Below are 12,813 nucleotides of genomic sequence, written 5' to 3'. Positions count from 1 at the left end.
TTATCAATTTCTGTTACCCTTGATAATAAAATACTTGGCTTCCACATTTATGATATAAGTAATCATTTAATTGGACTTCTACTTCAGATGTCTGATTCAAACCTGCTTTTTGTTTGTTTGTTTGTTTTTTGCTTTGTTTTGTTTCTCAAGGTAGAGTTTCACTCTAGCCCAGGCTGACCTGGAATTCACTATGGAGTCTCATGGTGGCCTCAAACTCACAGCGATCCTCTTACCTCTGCCTCCCAAGTGCTAGGATTAAAGGCATGCACCACCGCACCCAGTTCAAACCTGCCTTTATAAAATTAAAAATATTAAAGGAAAAATTTGAAGAAGAGAAAACATTCAAAGTTTTTTATTGTTGTTTATTCCTGAATATTTTGTGATGCTATTGTGAATGACTTTTTCCCTTCTTTCTTCTTTTTTTTTTTTCTTTTTCTTTTTCAAGGTAGGGTCTCACGCTAGCCCAGGCTGATCTAGAATTTCCCTTATTTCTTTATCACCAAGTTCATTATTGGAATATAGGAAAGCTACAAATTTTATATGTTGGTGTGCTGAATCAATTCTAGGAATTTTCTAGGGGCATCTTTGAAATCTTTTCAGTATAGAATCATACCTGCATATACGTATAATTTGACGTTGTCCTTTCCTGTCTGTATCCCTTTCATTTGTTTTTTCTTGTCATATTGCTCTATAATTGTGAGAGTGTGATGTTGGGCATGATGGCTCACACTGATAATCCCAGCAGAGTTGAGAGGCTTAGAGAAGCAAGTGAATCCTCATGAGTTAAAGGTCAGCCTGCTCTCCACAGTGAGTTCAGGACACCCTGATCTACAGAATAAGACCCCATCTCAAAAAAAAAAAAAAAAAAAAAAAAAAAAAAGAATGGTGAAAGTGGACACCATTCTTTTATTTCAGATTTTATTTTTAAAAATGCTTTTTTTTTTCCCCATTGGTATGTTTCCTATTGACTTATTGTATATAGCCCTTACTATGTTGAGGCATTTTCCTTCTATTACCAGTTTATTCAGGGCTTTTATCATGAATTGATGTTGGACTTGCTGAAGACTTATTTTGTATTATTTGAATTGGTGTATGTTGAACTAACCATGCATCCCTAGAATGAAACTAACTTGGAATGTTGTATGGTCTTCTTAATGTGTTCTTGAATTCAGTTTCCAAGGGGTTTTATGTTTGTTCACCAGGGAAATTGGGCTATAGTTTTCTTTTAGGTTGTATTCTTATTTGATTTTCATTTCTGGATAATGTTGGCTTTGCAGAATGAATGTATTTTTATTCTTTTATATTTGATAAGACCTAATATACATCCTAGAATGTGTAGTCTATGTTAGAGAAGGTTCCATTGGCTCTAGTATGAATGTATAGTCTTAATCTGTTGGATGGAATATCTCTTAAGTCCATTTGATTTTGATTTGTGATGTCTTTTAACTCTGAAGTTTTATTGTTGAATTGTTTGGATAACTTGCCTAGAAATGAGGGTGTTATTATCCCAGAACCTATTTGACCTTTTATGTCCATTAGGATTGTTTTATAGTTTCTGGAGCCCCACCATTTGGTGCATATATTTTTTAAATTGTTTACATGGTGGTTTGAATGTAAAATGTCCACCATAAGCTAGTGTGTTTGTGATTATGCCTCATACTACATTTGTAGTTGGTGGAGCCTTGCCTGGAGGTGGCTTGTCACTGGGAGCGAGCCTTGGGATTTTATAATGAAACTCCCCTTGTCAGTGGTAGCTAGCTCACTCTTGCTGCTTCCTTCAGCTGATGAGGCAATATGTGTGCCCTTCCATCTGTTCTTACCATGATTTTCTTACCATGATCAAGCTTGCCCTTGAAACTATAAGACAAAATAACCCTTTCCTCCCACAAGTTTATTCTGTTAAGTATTTTGTCAGAGCAATGAGAGGGTAACTGCTACACTGAGTCATATGGCAATTTTATTTTTAGCTTCTTGAGGAACCTCTGATTGAGAAACACTGATTTCAGTAGTGCTTTCACCAGTTTGTACTCCCCTACATTATACTGTTCCTTCTTCACAACATCCTTGCTAGCGTTTGAATCTTCATCTCCATGTACCTTTAATTTGCATTTTCCTAATGGCTAAAGATGACAAGTACTTTTTTAGATGTTTAAAGTAAGTAAAGGTGACCCTCCCATGGCAATGAGAGGAAACATAGAGCAAGGTCCTGGCATGGAAAGCCTCACTTGTGTGCACTGCAGTAACTGTACCTATTAAAGGAAGCCAGCTAGCAGGCATTTTTGCTGTGTCACATTAGTCTTAGTTTCTAAGGTCAGTCTGAGGGTATTCTGCTAGACCTTGCTTTTAAAACTTATATAAGTAGCCAGGTGTGATGGTGTATGCTTTTAATCCCAGCACTTGGGAGGCAGAGGTAGCAAGATTGCTGTGAGTTCAAGACCACCCTGAGACTACATAGTGAACATCAAGTCACCCTGGCTAGAGTGAGACAGTACCTCAAAAAAAAAAAAGTCAATAAAATAAAAACTCACATAAATCTATGAAGCTCCTCAAAACCCAAATAAAATAAGATAAAATAAAATAAAAACTCATATAAATCTATGAAGCAAGTGGACCAGACTTCCTTCAAGTTAGTTTGAAGTGATGCCTTGTAAAGGAGAAAAACAGAGATAATGGCCTTGTTCTGTTTAAAACTAAAAACTTCCTTTACATTTAGTTTCTCCAAGTGATTCTTGCTTTAGGTAAGCAGATAAAATGATGTCAGTTAATTAAAATGTAGGGATTTAATAGAATCCTTAAAAATCACATTCTACTTCATCTAGTGGTCAAAATGTTACATATTATTTCTGGATTATTACCTTGATTGTTATCTTGATTCCAGTTGTGGTAATTTAGTAAGCTCTTGGCTGTCACCCTTTGTTTACAATGGGAATTAAAGGACAAAGAACAACCTGAAACCCTAAGATAATTTTGATTCAATTAATGAAAATTTTGGTATACTCCGTTGTCAAAGGTTTCAAACTCAGGCTACCATAGTTATGCATAATTAAGGGTCAAGGTCCATTTCCAAGACTGGGAATCAATAAGAGAGACTGACATTTAGGACTGAGATCATAAACAGGAATTGGGAAGAGTTTTTGTTGTTGTTGTTTGGTTTATTTGTTTGAGAGGGGTAAGCCAAGGTCTCTTGCCTCTGAAAATGAACACCAAGCATGTGCCACTTTCCATCGGGCATTAGGTGAGTGCTGGGAAATAGATCCTGGCTGGCAGGCTTTACAAGCAAGCACCTTTAACTGCTGAGCCTTCTCCTCAGCCTGGAACTAAGGTTTGAATATGACTGCTAAATCAAGACCAGAGCAGGCAACTCTGAGGAAGTGAAGCAGTTGGGAGCTAATAGGAAGACCTCCTCTGTACTTTCTTGTTCTGTTCGTTCTCATTTTACCTGCAAGCACCTTTGGCCTGATGTGATTTTATCTTTTCTCCATATTCTGACATTGAAGATTATAATCAGAGTTGCATTTCTTGTAATGCTAAAGAAGCCTTTTAAAAAATTTTTATTTATTTATTCAAGAGAGAGAATGGGCATACCACAGCCTCCAGCCACTGAAAAGGATGCTTGTGCCACCTTGTGCATCTGGCTTACCTAGGTACTAGGGAATTGAACCTGGTTCCTTAGCCTTCACAGACAAGCATGTTAACTGCTAAGCCATCTCTCCAGCCCTAAGATGCATTTTTTTAAACATTATTTTTCCTAATAATTAGCAGGATAAATTTTGCACTAAATGCTTATGAATATAATTTTTTAAATCATCAAAAATTATGTTTTAATGTTTCTTGGGTCTTCTGAGTAGAAAGTAAACATTTCTTTTGAAAATTTACTATTTTGGAGTTGGATAAAATGTAATTGTTTCTATTGACATTGTGTTACTTTATAACCAACAAAAGATGACTCAAATTATTTTTATATTAGTGGTAAAGAGTCAAAATGAGGATCAATTTTTCTATCCTACAGTGCTCAAAATGCTAACAATATTAGTTCAAATCATAGGACTGCCTTATGAGAAAATAAAGTAATATGAGGAATTGATATTTTTTAAATTTTCAGTTGAAATGCAAAATATTATCACTTTTAATAAACAATAAAAATAATTATCTACTAGGACTTCACAAATAATCTTAATTATTCCTCTGTGCTGTACACACATCTTTGATAAAACATGAGTTAATCCACATATACCCGACATGGTGCCAGCAAGCAGTTTATACTGGACTACGGAAATTACTATTTCAAACATTCATTTTAATAGCAATGACATTACAGCGTGAAGAGTTCAGCTAGAGCTTAAAACCATTGCCAGCACTGCTTTTATGAGAGATAATTGAGATTATTTTGTGTGAAATACAGAATAAATTACCTCTATCAAATGAAAATGATAATGAAAATTGAGCTCTGATGTTTAGCCCATACTGAGAAAATTTGTAAAAACGAAGTTGAACAAGAATTTAAGTCTCAAAATTATTCATGGAGCTTTGAGGAAACTTACAATTTGAACTATGTGTCCTTTTCAAGAGAGAAGGCATGATTTTTCATATTCTTGATCCATTTCTCCTAGTTGATACCAGATTGCTGTATTTTGATGATATTGTTTGTCAGTGCAAATAAATTAACATGAAGAATGCTTGGTCTCCTCAATCAGTAGCAAAAGTGATCTGCCAGAGTTTATAAATTATATAAATGCACTCGAATTTGTTTGTATTTCAGGGATTCCTCAGACGTGGTCATCCACTCTGCTGATGCATTTGCACCTGTGGCTTATCTGCGCCTTGAAGGGTTGCACTTGGAGGAAAAGGCAAGTAAAGCTAAGACTTTTTGTTATTTCAATTAAAATTGATGTTCATATATACCTATATATGTGTGTATAAATATAGCCTTGTTCTAAATACATAGTAGTGTAGCAATAGAAGATGAGACACAGAAACAAGATCTACTTAATTATGAAGAATTTTATGGATGCTTATAGTTTATAGAATACAACAGACATTCCTTTCTAAAGGGACTGCAGGCTAGTTGGAAAAGGAATAATAAATACCAAGAAGACAAAAGACAATAAATATAACCTGAAGAATAAGTCATATAGCAAGATAATTTGGATATTGTGCATAGGTAGTTGGATCTTCATTATATAGGTAGAAGGAATGGGAAAAGCTTTTCTGAAAATATCTGGAGAAACAGAGTTAGAAGTGAGAGGTGGGAGGTGATTCGAAGTGCAGTTTTTAGTTTAAATGTGTTAATGATTGTCTATAGTTAGATCTCTTTTAGAATAGAGAGATATTGGTTAGATCCTTTGATGAAAGCCAGTCTGCAGAACTTGCTTTCTACTTATCACCGTAGAGAATCTAGGTGAAATTATATAAGAAATGAGAATAGTAACAGAAAACAAAAAGGATTAGAAAACGTCTTAGACCTTTGATGTTATAAGATTAATGAGGATTTGTTAAAATTAGAGAGAAAAAAAGACAGTAACTCCAAAATCTCAGAGTGAGAGTTTCCCCAATAAGAATAGTTACTGATAATTTACAAAGTGGGGGGTGGCTAGAGTGAGAGCTCACTTGCCTGCAAAGCCTGAGGACCCAGGTTTGATTCCTCAGTACTCCCATAAAGCCAAATATATGCACAAGGTGTTGCATGCATCTGGAGTTCATTTGCAATGACTGGAGGGCTTAGCACGCCCATTCTTTCTCTTTCTCTATCTCTCATAAATAAATAAAATATATTTAACTTAAAAAAAACAACAGTTACTGGGGTCAATTCTCCAGGAAAGAAAAACAAACATGATGATGAACAGGACTGAAAGTAGATCAATGGACTGGGTTGGAAGGTAAACATCATTGAGTATCAGTGGTGTAACTTTGCACACATCTCACATACTCACTGAAAAGACCTCACTTACTCCTAGCTCTGTTTTTGCCTGAGCTGCCTGTGCAATCTCTCCCTGCAGTCTCTCCCTCTCTCCCTCCCTCCCCCCTCCTCTCTCTTCCCCACCCTTCTCTCTCCTTCCCTCCTTCCCTCCCTCCCTCCCTCCCTCCCTCCCTCCCTCCCTCCCTCCCTCTCTCTCTCTCTCTCTCTCTCTCTCTCTCTCTCTCTCTCTCTCTCTTTCTCTCTCTGCCACTAAACTCTTGCTTAGATATTCCTTCCATGGTCTGTTCAGCTTGACCTTAAGAGCTAACCATTCAACCTTGCTGTGGTATTTTACTGTTCTTCACAATACACTTGATCTGTTGCAGATGACAATGTTATATCTATAAAGTGTGATAGTCACTGACATTGAAGAAGTATGGTATATTTTCTTCTTTTTTCTTTCTTTTAGGTGTCTCCAGTACCTGACAACAATGAAAGATCTAATTATATACATAATTCTTGAAGTATATCTTGTAGCTTCTAAATTATTATGACCACCATTCTTATATTTTTCACTTTTTTAAAAAAATACACATTTTGAAGAAAAAGAAAAATTTACATTTTATAAAATTTATGAAAGCATTAACTGGGAAATTCCAGTGTTTGCTCATGAATATCTCCAACCTCTTCTGCTTTTACTTCCTCTTGTTAGTATATCCCTTCTATATCCTTTTATGAAATGTCTCTTTATTTTCTGTTTGTTTACTGTCAACTCTCATTTGCATAACATCACTTTCATAATATAATTTTCTTTCTCCTCTTTCTTTCATTCTTTCCACCAATATTATGAAGCATCAGAAAATGAAGATTATTGTATTTGCCAATCAAATTTAATTAGATGTCACCAAAGTGATATATCATTATTGTTTTTGACATATTCAAAAATTCAGCATTACTAGACAATTAAAAAGAATAACATTGCTTACTGTTTTGTTACAACTGATTTTAAAATTGTAATTTTTAAGTATTACTTATGTGGCTCTTAGAAGAAAAAAAATTAAATAGACTATGCTTTTAGTTTTATAGCATTGTTGGTTAGAAATTATTCAGTGCCATTATGTACTCTGTGTTCTACAAGATCAACACCATCTACCAGATGGTACACTTGCTGCAACTGACAACCCTACTTTATACATGTTTATCATCAAAAGTCCATAGTGTAGGCATGGTGACTTTTGCCTATAATCCCAGTATTTGGCAGACTGAGGCTAAAAGAATCAAAGTTTGGGCTGGAGAGATGGCTTAGTGGTTAAGCGCTTGCCTGTGAAGCCTAAGGACCCCAGTTTGAGGCTCAGTTCCCCAGGTCCCATGTTAGCCAGATGCACAAGGGGGCGCACGTGTCTGAAGTTTGTTTGCAGTGGCTGGAAGCCCTGGCGCGCCCATTCTCTCTCTCTCCCTCTTATCTTGTCTTTCTCTCTGTGTCTGTCACTCTCAAACAAATAAATAAAAAATGGACAAAAAAAAATTTTTTTAATTAAAAAAAAAGAATCAAAGTTCAGGTCCAGCCTGGCCTAGAGTGAGACCTTCTCTAAAGAAACAAATGAAGTACATAGAAACCAAGGTTTATGAGTGGCATTTTATATCCACAAGATTTAACAAATGACAAATACCCAACATTATGGTATCATAGCAGAGTGGTTCCACTGTTTTGCAACTCTTCTGTGCTCTATTTAGTCATCTCTCCGATGGTATCTCATACTTACAAAATCACATTCCCAAGTGTTATAGTTTGCATGCAAAATGCCCTTCATAGTCTCATGGGTTTGAGCACTTGGTATCCAGATAGTTGGTACTATTCTAGTAAGTTGTGAAATCACTGACCTAGCTGGAGAAAGTCACTATGGGGATAAATGACAGCAGGCCTTGAGGATTTTAGATAGTCTCACTTCCCATCCTCTGTTTCCTGTCCTTTCTCTTCTTCTTAGTCTGCTGAGATGTGAACACACAGCTACCACACCTTCCTACAAATGTGGGTATGCATGCCACCATGTCTTATCAATCTTGATTGACTATATTCCCTCAAACTGTAAACCAAAATAAATTTTCCCCCCTCTTAGGAAGTTGCTTTCTTGTCAGATATTTGGTCCCATAGACAATAAAAGTAAAATACTAGAGTCAAGAACAGCTGCAATAAAGTAGCAAGAGAACACATATCAGAATAGCTGTGACACCTCCATCTCCGAGCCACCACAACTCAACCTGATTACGAGAAAGATACCAACTCACAATTTGTCCCATGGGAAAATAGAAGAGTGAAATATATACATACCGACCATTCTAGCTCTGGGAGTCTGCCTTAGAAAATAGCTTCTATCTCACATGATTTGGAATACTAAGTGACTGGCATATCTTTGATCCTTGTAGGCCATGGGAAACAAAAAAGAACTCAGAGCCTTGATTCGAAATAAGAGCAATAAAGACAGGGGAAAACAAAGCTCAACACAACTAGAAAATAATGCATGCCCAACTCATGACATCTCGAGGAGGGAAAAAGGAGGGTAGAACATACCTTCTATATTTCAACTTTTCAAGGAACCACCTATTGTGTGTCTTTCTGGGGAGACATGAACAAAGGTCTGTCTACTCCTAATAGAGCACAACAATAAAACAGGTCTACCAAAGTTCAGATGCCAAACTGGGCTTGCTTACACAGCATGAGAGAAGGGTTACATACAAATCATGAGTGAGGGGTTAGTTATACAGAATGAGTGAGGGATTACATAAAATACATGTGTGAGAGGTTACTTAGAGAACATGGGTGAGGGTTTACTTACAGACTATGAGTGAGGGCTCACATGAGCATGGACACTCAAAGGCAGCTACATCACCAGAAGGAACACCCCAACAAGGTGATGATGTAGGCAAGCTGAACCCCCAGATCTCCTGGCACAACATCTTACCTCATGGAAGTAATTCCCTTTCCCAGAGACTGTTAGTACCTATGTAGCCATGGGGAGGAACCTTGTGAATCCCGTGAAATTCGGAGCTTCCTGAGATTTGTGAGTTGTTTACGCTGACCCTTGTAATTTTTGTTTACTTCTTGAACCTTACTGAGCCTCCCTTCAGAATAAAATATTTCAACTTAGAGGAAATTACTATCGAACACTACCCAAGGATGGTTTTTGACTCATATTTTTGGTTTTCAGAAGGCCACAGCAAGCAAACCAGCTTTCATCAGCATTGCAGTCATAGGCCAACAGAGTATAAGCTTGAAAACCTTGCAAACCTCTCATTGGGAAATTACATGTATAAGCATAGACAATGTGAAGCCCAGAACAGGCAAGAAGGTACCAGAATCACTTACTAGGCTGTCTGCTAAGTCTGTCCCCTGTATTAATCCAGCCCATAAAGAGTAAGGGAGGGCTGGAGGGATGGCTTAACAGTTAACTCATTTGCCTACAAAGCCAAAGGAACCAGGTTTGATTCCCCAGGACCCATGTTAGCCAGATACACATGGAGGCACAGGTATATGGAGTTCGTTTGCAATGGCTGGATTCCCTGGTGTCCCTATTCCTTCTCTCTCCCTCCCTCCCTCCCTCCCTCCCTCCCTCCCTCCCTCCCTCCCTCTCCCTCTCTCTCCCTCTCTCTCTCTCTCTCTCTCTCTCTCTCTCTCTCTCTCTCTCTCTCTCTCTTTCTCTATCAAATAAATAAGTAAATAAAAATATTTTTAAAATAGTAAAGGAGCTAGTTAGGTTTAGTTGTTTTTTTTTTTTTTTCCATATAGCAAAACACACACACACTAAAATCCAACAATAACAATTCCAAAAACAGAAAAGACACATGAAAGATAAAATCATGGCCAAATGCCCAGACACATGTTATGAGAAAATGGAGACCTTTGAGTTATCTGACAAATCTCTCAATCATAAAGCTTAAGATGCTACAGAAGAATAAACACCATGAAATCAGAAAATTTCATGAACAAAACGAAAGTGACAAGAAGATAGGAACTATAAATTTAAAAAATCCCAACAAAAATTCCAAGACAGACACTGACAATAACAAATGAAATTTTTAGTACAAAGATTCCATTTTAGACTTTACTGCACAGAACAAAATATTAGCAAATGAAGTCATTTGAATTCATGGGACCAAAGTAATCACAAAGAAAGTTGAAAGGCTATACGGACATGAAACTAACCAGAGGTACACAATGACCAAGACAAAAAGAATTAGAGTTCATTGAAGTAACTGAAAAATCTTACCCATGGATCTACTGAGAAACACTCCTCCTTGCACTTGGTAGTCCCAACTGTGGCCAATAAAGTCACTCCATGACTGCATAAGCCACTGAATACCCTGATCCAGGGGTATCTGCAGCCACCCACGGTTGTCCCAAGGGAAATACCCATTTGTAGCCACAGTGGAAAACCAGCTTCCCTTGCCTCTGACTGGATGACCTGAATGGTGCCTGTGACTCAGTTCCAGGCCCCCTTGTTACAATCTTGTGTTAATGCTCTTCAGCCGGGAGACACATCAATCTTTGGGGCAGTAATAGGCCCACTGACCTCAATAGGACATTGACACAACTTTGTGACTCATCTTCAGGCCCTTTGTACTGCCATAGCAATTCTGCCCATTGAGCCACTGTTAACAAGCTTGGGAGACCAAGTGTCCCATGACCTGGTCCTAGTCCTGCTCCACCAACTCTCCAAGGCAGGCTCATGACCACAAAAACCTTAAAAGGATCACACTGTCTGTGACTCTGACCATGTCCCCAGTATCATCAATGTGACACAGATTTGGTCCTATTGACCATGACATCTGAAACAGTTCCATCAACAAGGGATCACCCGAAGGTGATCTGTCAAAATCAGACTATAACAAGTGGAAGAGATGTTTGTACATTTCAGATATGCAGACAATGAAAACAGAAGAATCAGTTAAACACACCATCAAAGACAGTGAATAAAGCTCCAGTAACCAATCCCTCCAAGATGGAAATTCACAGACTTCTTGGCAGAGAATTGAAAATAATCATCTGTTAAAAACTCAAGGAGCCAGATATGGTGGCATATGCCTTTAATCCCAGCACTTGGGAGGCAGAGGTAGGAGGATCGCTGAGAGTTCGAGGCCACCCTGAGACTACAAAGTGAGTTTCAGGTCAGCCTGGGTTAGAGTGAGACCCTACTTCAAAAATAAATAAATAAAACCCTGAGGGAGCTATAAGAGACCAAAAATAACTAAGAAAAATCAAGAAAACAGTACCAAAAACTGAGAATATGACAAACAGAAATGTTTAGGGGTAACTAAACTTCCTTTTAGGGTAAGGGTGAGGCTGGATCATATTCTAGCCCAAGATGAGCTGGAACTAACTGACCCTGTAACTCAGGCTGGCCCTGAAGTCATTGAGATCTCCCTACCTCAGTCTCCAGAGTGCTAGAATTACAGGTGTGAATAATTCAGGGCCGGAGAGATGGCTTAGCAGTTAAGGCACTTGTCTGCAAAGCCAAAGGACACACATGGTGGTGTATGGGTCTGGAAATTGTTTGCAGAATCTGGAGGGCCCTGGCATGCCCATTCCCCCACTTCCCCGCCCCACCACCTCTTTATCTCACTCAAATAATAATTTAGTAAAGAGTTTCAAAAACATGCTCAGGTATGGCAAAATCAAGGACAACTCATTTGAAATTAACCAGAGGGTATAAAATAGAAATAATAAGTCAGCATATTCTTTCATTACAGCAAGTGAACCAAGCCATAGAGAATCTGAAGAGAGAAAAGGTAGAAGTCTATTAGAAGAAATGATGGGTAAAAACTTCCCAAATCTAGGAAAGAAACATATATTTTGATGTATGAAGGTCAGTGGTCTTGAAATATCACCTATAAAGGCCTGCACTAAGACACAGTGTAATTAAATTTTCAAAAGTCAATGGCAAAGGAAAATTTGTAGAAAGCAAAAGAAAAGCAAATTGACACGTAACATGGAATTTATTTTTTCTTCACATAAATATTGTAGGCCAGAAAATTGTAAGATGATAATTTTGAAAATACTGAAAGAAATAAAGTGCCAGGTTAAAACACTTTACCCAAACTGGGTGTGGTGGTGCATTTGAGAAACTGAGGCAGGAGGATAGTCATGAGTTCAAAGGTAACCTTGGCTGCAGAATAAGACCCAGTCTTTAAAAAAAAAAAAAATTACTCAATCATACCAACTGTTAAGAATGAAGGAGAGAGAAAGATTTGTTCAAACAAAAATGAAATGTCACTACCACTGCCTTACAAGATGTGCTAAAGCGAGTTCTTAAAATGGAAGCAAAGCCAGGCATAGTGATAGAGGTCTGTAATCCTACTACTGAGAAGACCTGCCAGGCTACATGAGATCCTGTCTCTCAAAAATAAAAACAAGAAACTGAAACAAAAAGAAGCTAACCAATAGCACATAAACATCGAAGTAGAAATTTTGAATGATAAACATGAAAATACAATATTTTAATAATGAAACAAATTTTAATACTGGGGCTGGAGAGATAGTTCAGCAGTTAAAAACACTTACTTTCAAAGCCCGAGAGCCTGGTTTGATTGCCCAGTAACCACAAAAAGCTAGATGTACAATGTTGTGTATGCATCAAAAATTTGTTTGTAGTGATAGAAGGTCCTGGTATGCAAATGCTCACTCTCTGCCTCTCTCTCTCTACCTCTCTCTCTCAAATAAATAAATATTTTTAAAAACTGATAATTTATCTAAATTAGAATATACATAAATATATAATAGTATGTATCACTTAGAATGACAGTAGTTATTTTACATCAAATTAAATAAAATCTTATTGCAATTATGTCAGATGTGTATGTGGAGTGGGGCATGGGAAGATAAAGAATATCTTGTATTATCTTGTTATCAGCTAAATACCCCA

At 37.4% G+C, this 12,813-nt stretch overlaps 1 protein-coding gene across 2 annotated transcripts in view; it reads left to right on the top strand.

Moving 5' to 3' along the window:
- The window catches only part of Dph6 (diphthamine biosynthesis 6), a 157,005-nt gene extending 149,733 nt beyond the window's left edge, over nucleotides 1-7,272 (top strand). Inside the window, exons 8-9 of one of the 2 annotated variants that reach the window (XM_045155658.1) lie at nucleotides 4,760-4,847; nucleotides 6,366-7,272. In XM_045155658.1, the coding sequence (XP_045011593.1) occupies nucleotides 4,760-4,847; nucleotides 6,366-6,419 (142 nt within the window). In that variant the 3' untranslated portion in view covers nucleotides 6,420-7,272. Of the gene's footprint in view, nucleotides 1-4,759; nucleotides 4,856-6,363 lie in introns of both variants that reach the window. The other variant, XM_045155659.1, reaches the window with a different exon arrangement.
- The last annotated feature ends 5,541 nt before the right edge of the window (nucleotides 7,273-12,813 follow it).

The sequence above is a fragment of the Jaculus jaculus genome, chromosome 8, assembly GCF_020740685.1.
Source record: "Jaculus jaculus isolate mJacJac1 chromosome 8, mJacJac1.mat.Y.cur, whole genome shotgun sequence".
Classification (NCBI taxonomy): Eukaryota; Metazoa; Chordata; class Mammalia; order Rodentia; family Dipodidae; genus Jaculus; species Jaculus jaculus.
Note: the sequence above shows the minus strand (reverse complement) of the source record. Positions and strands in the feature narration are given on the sequence as shown.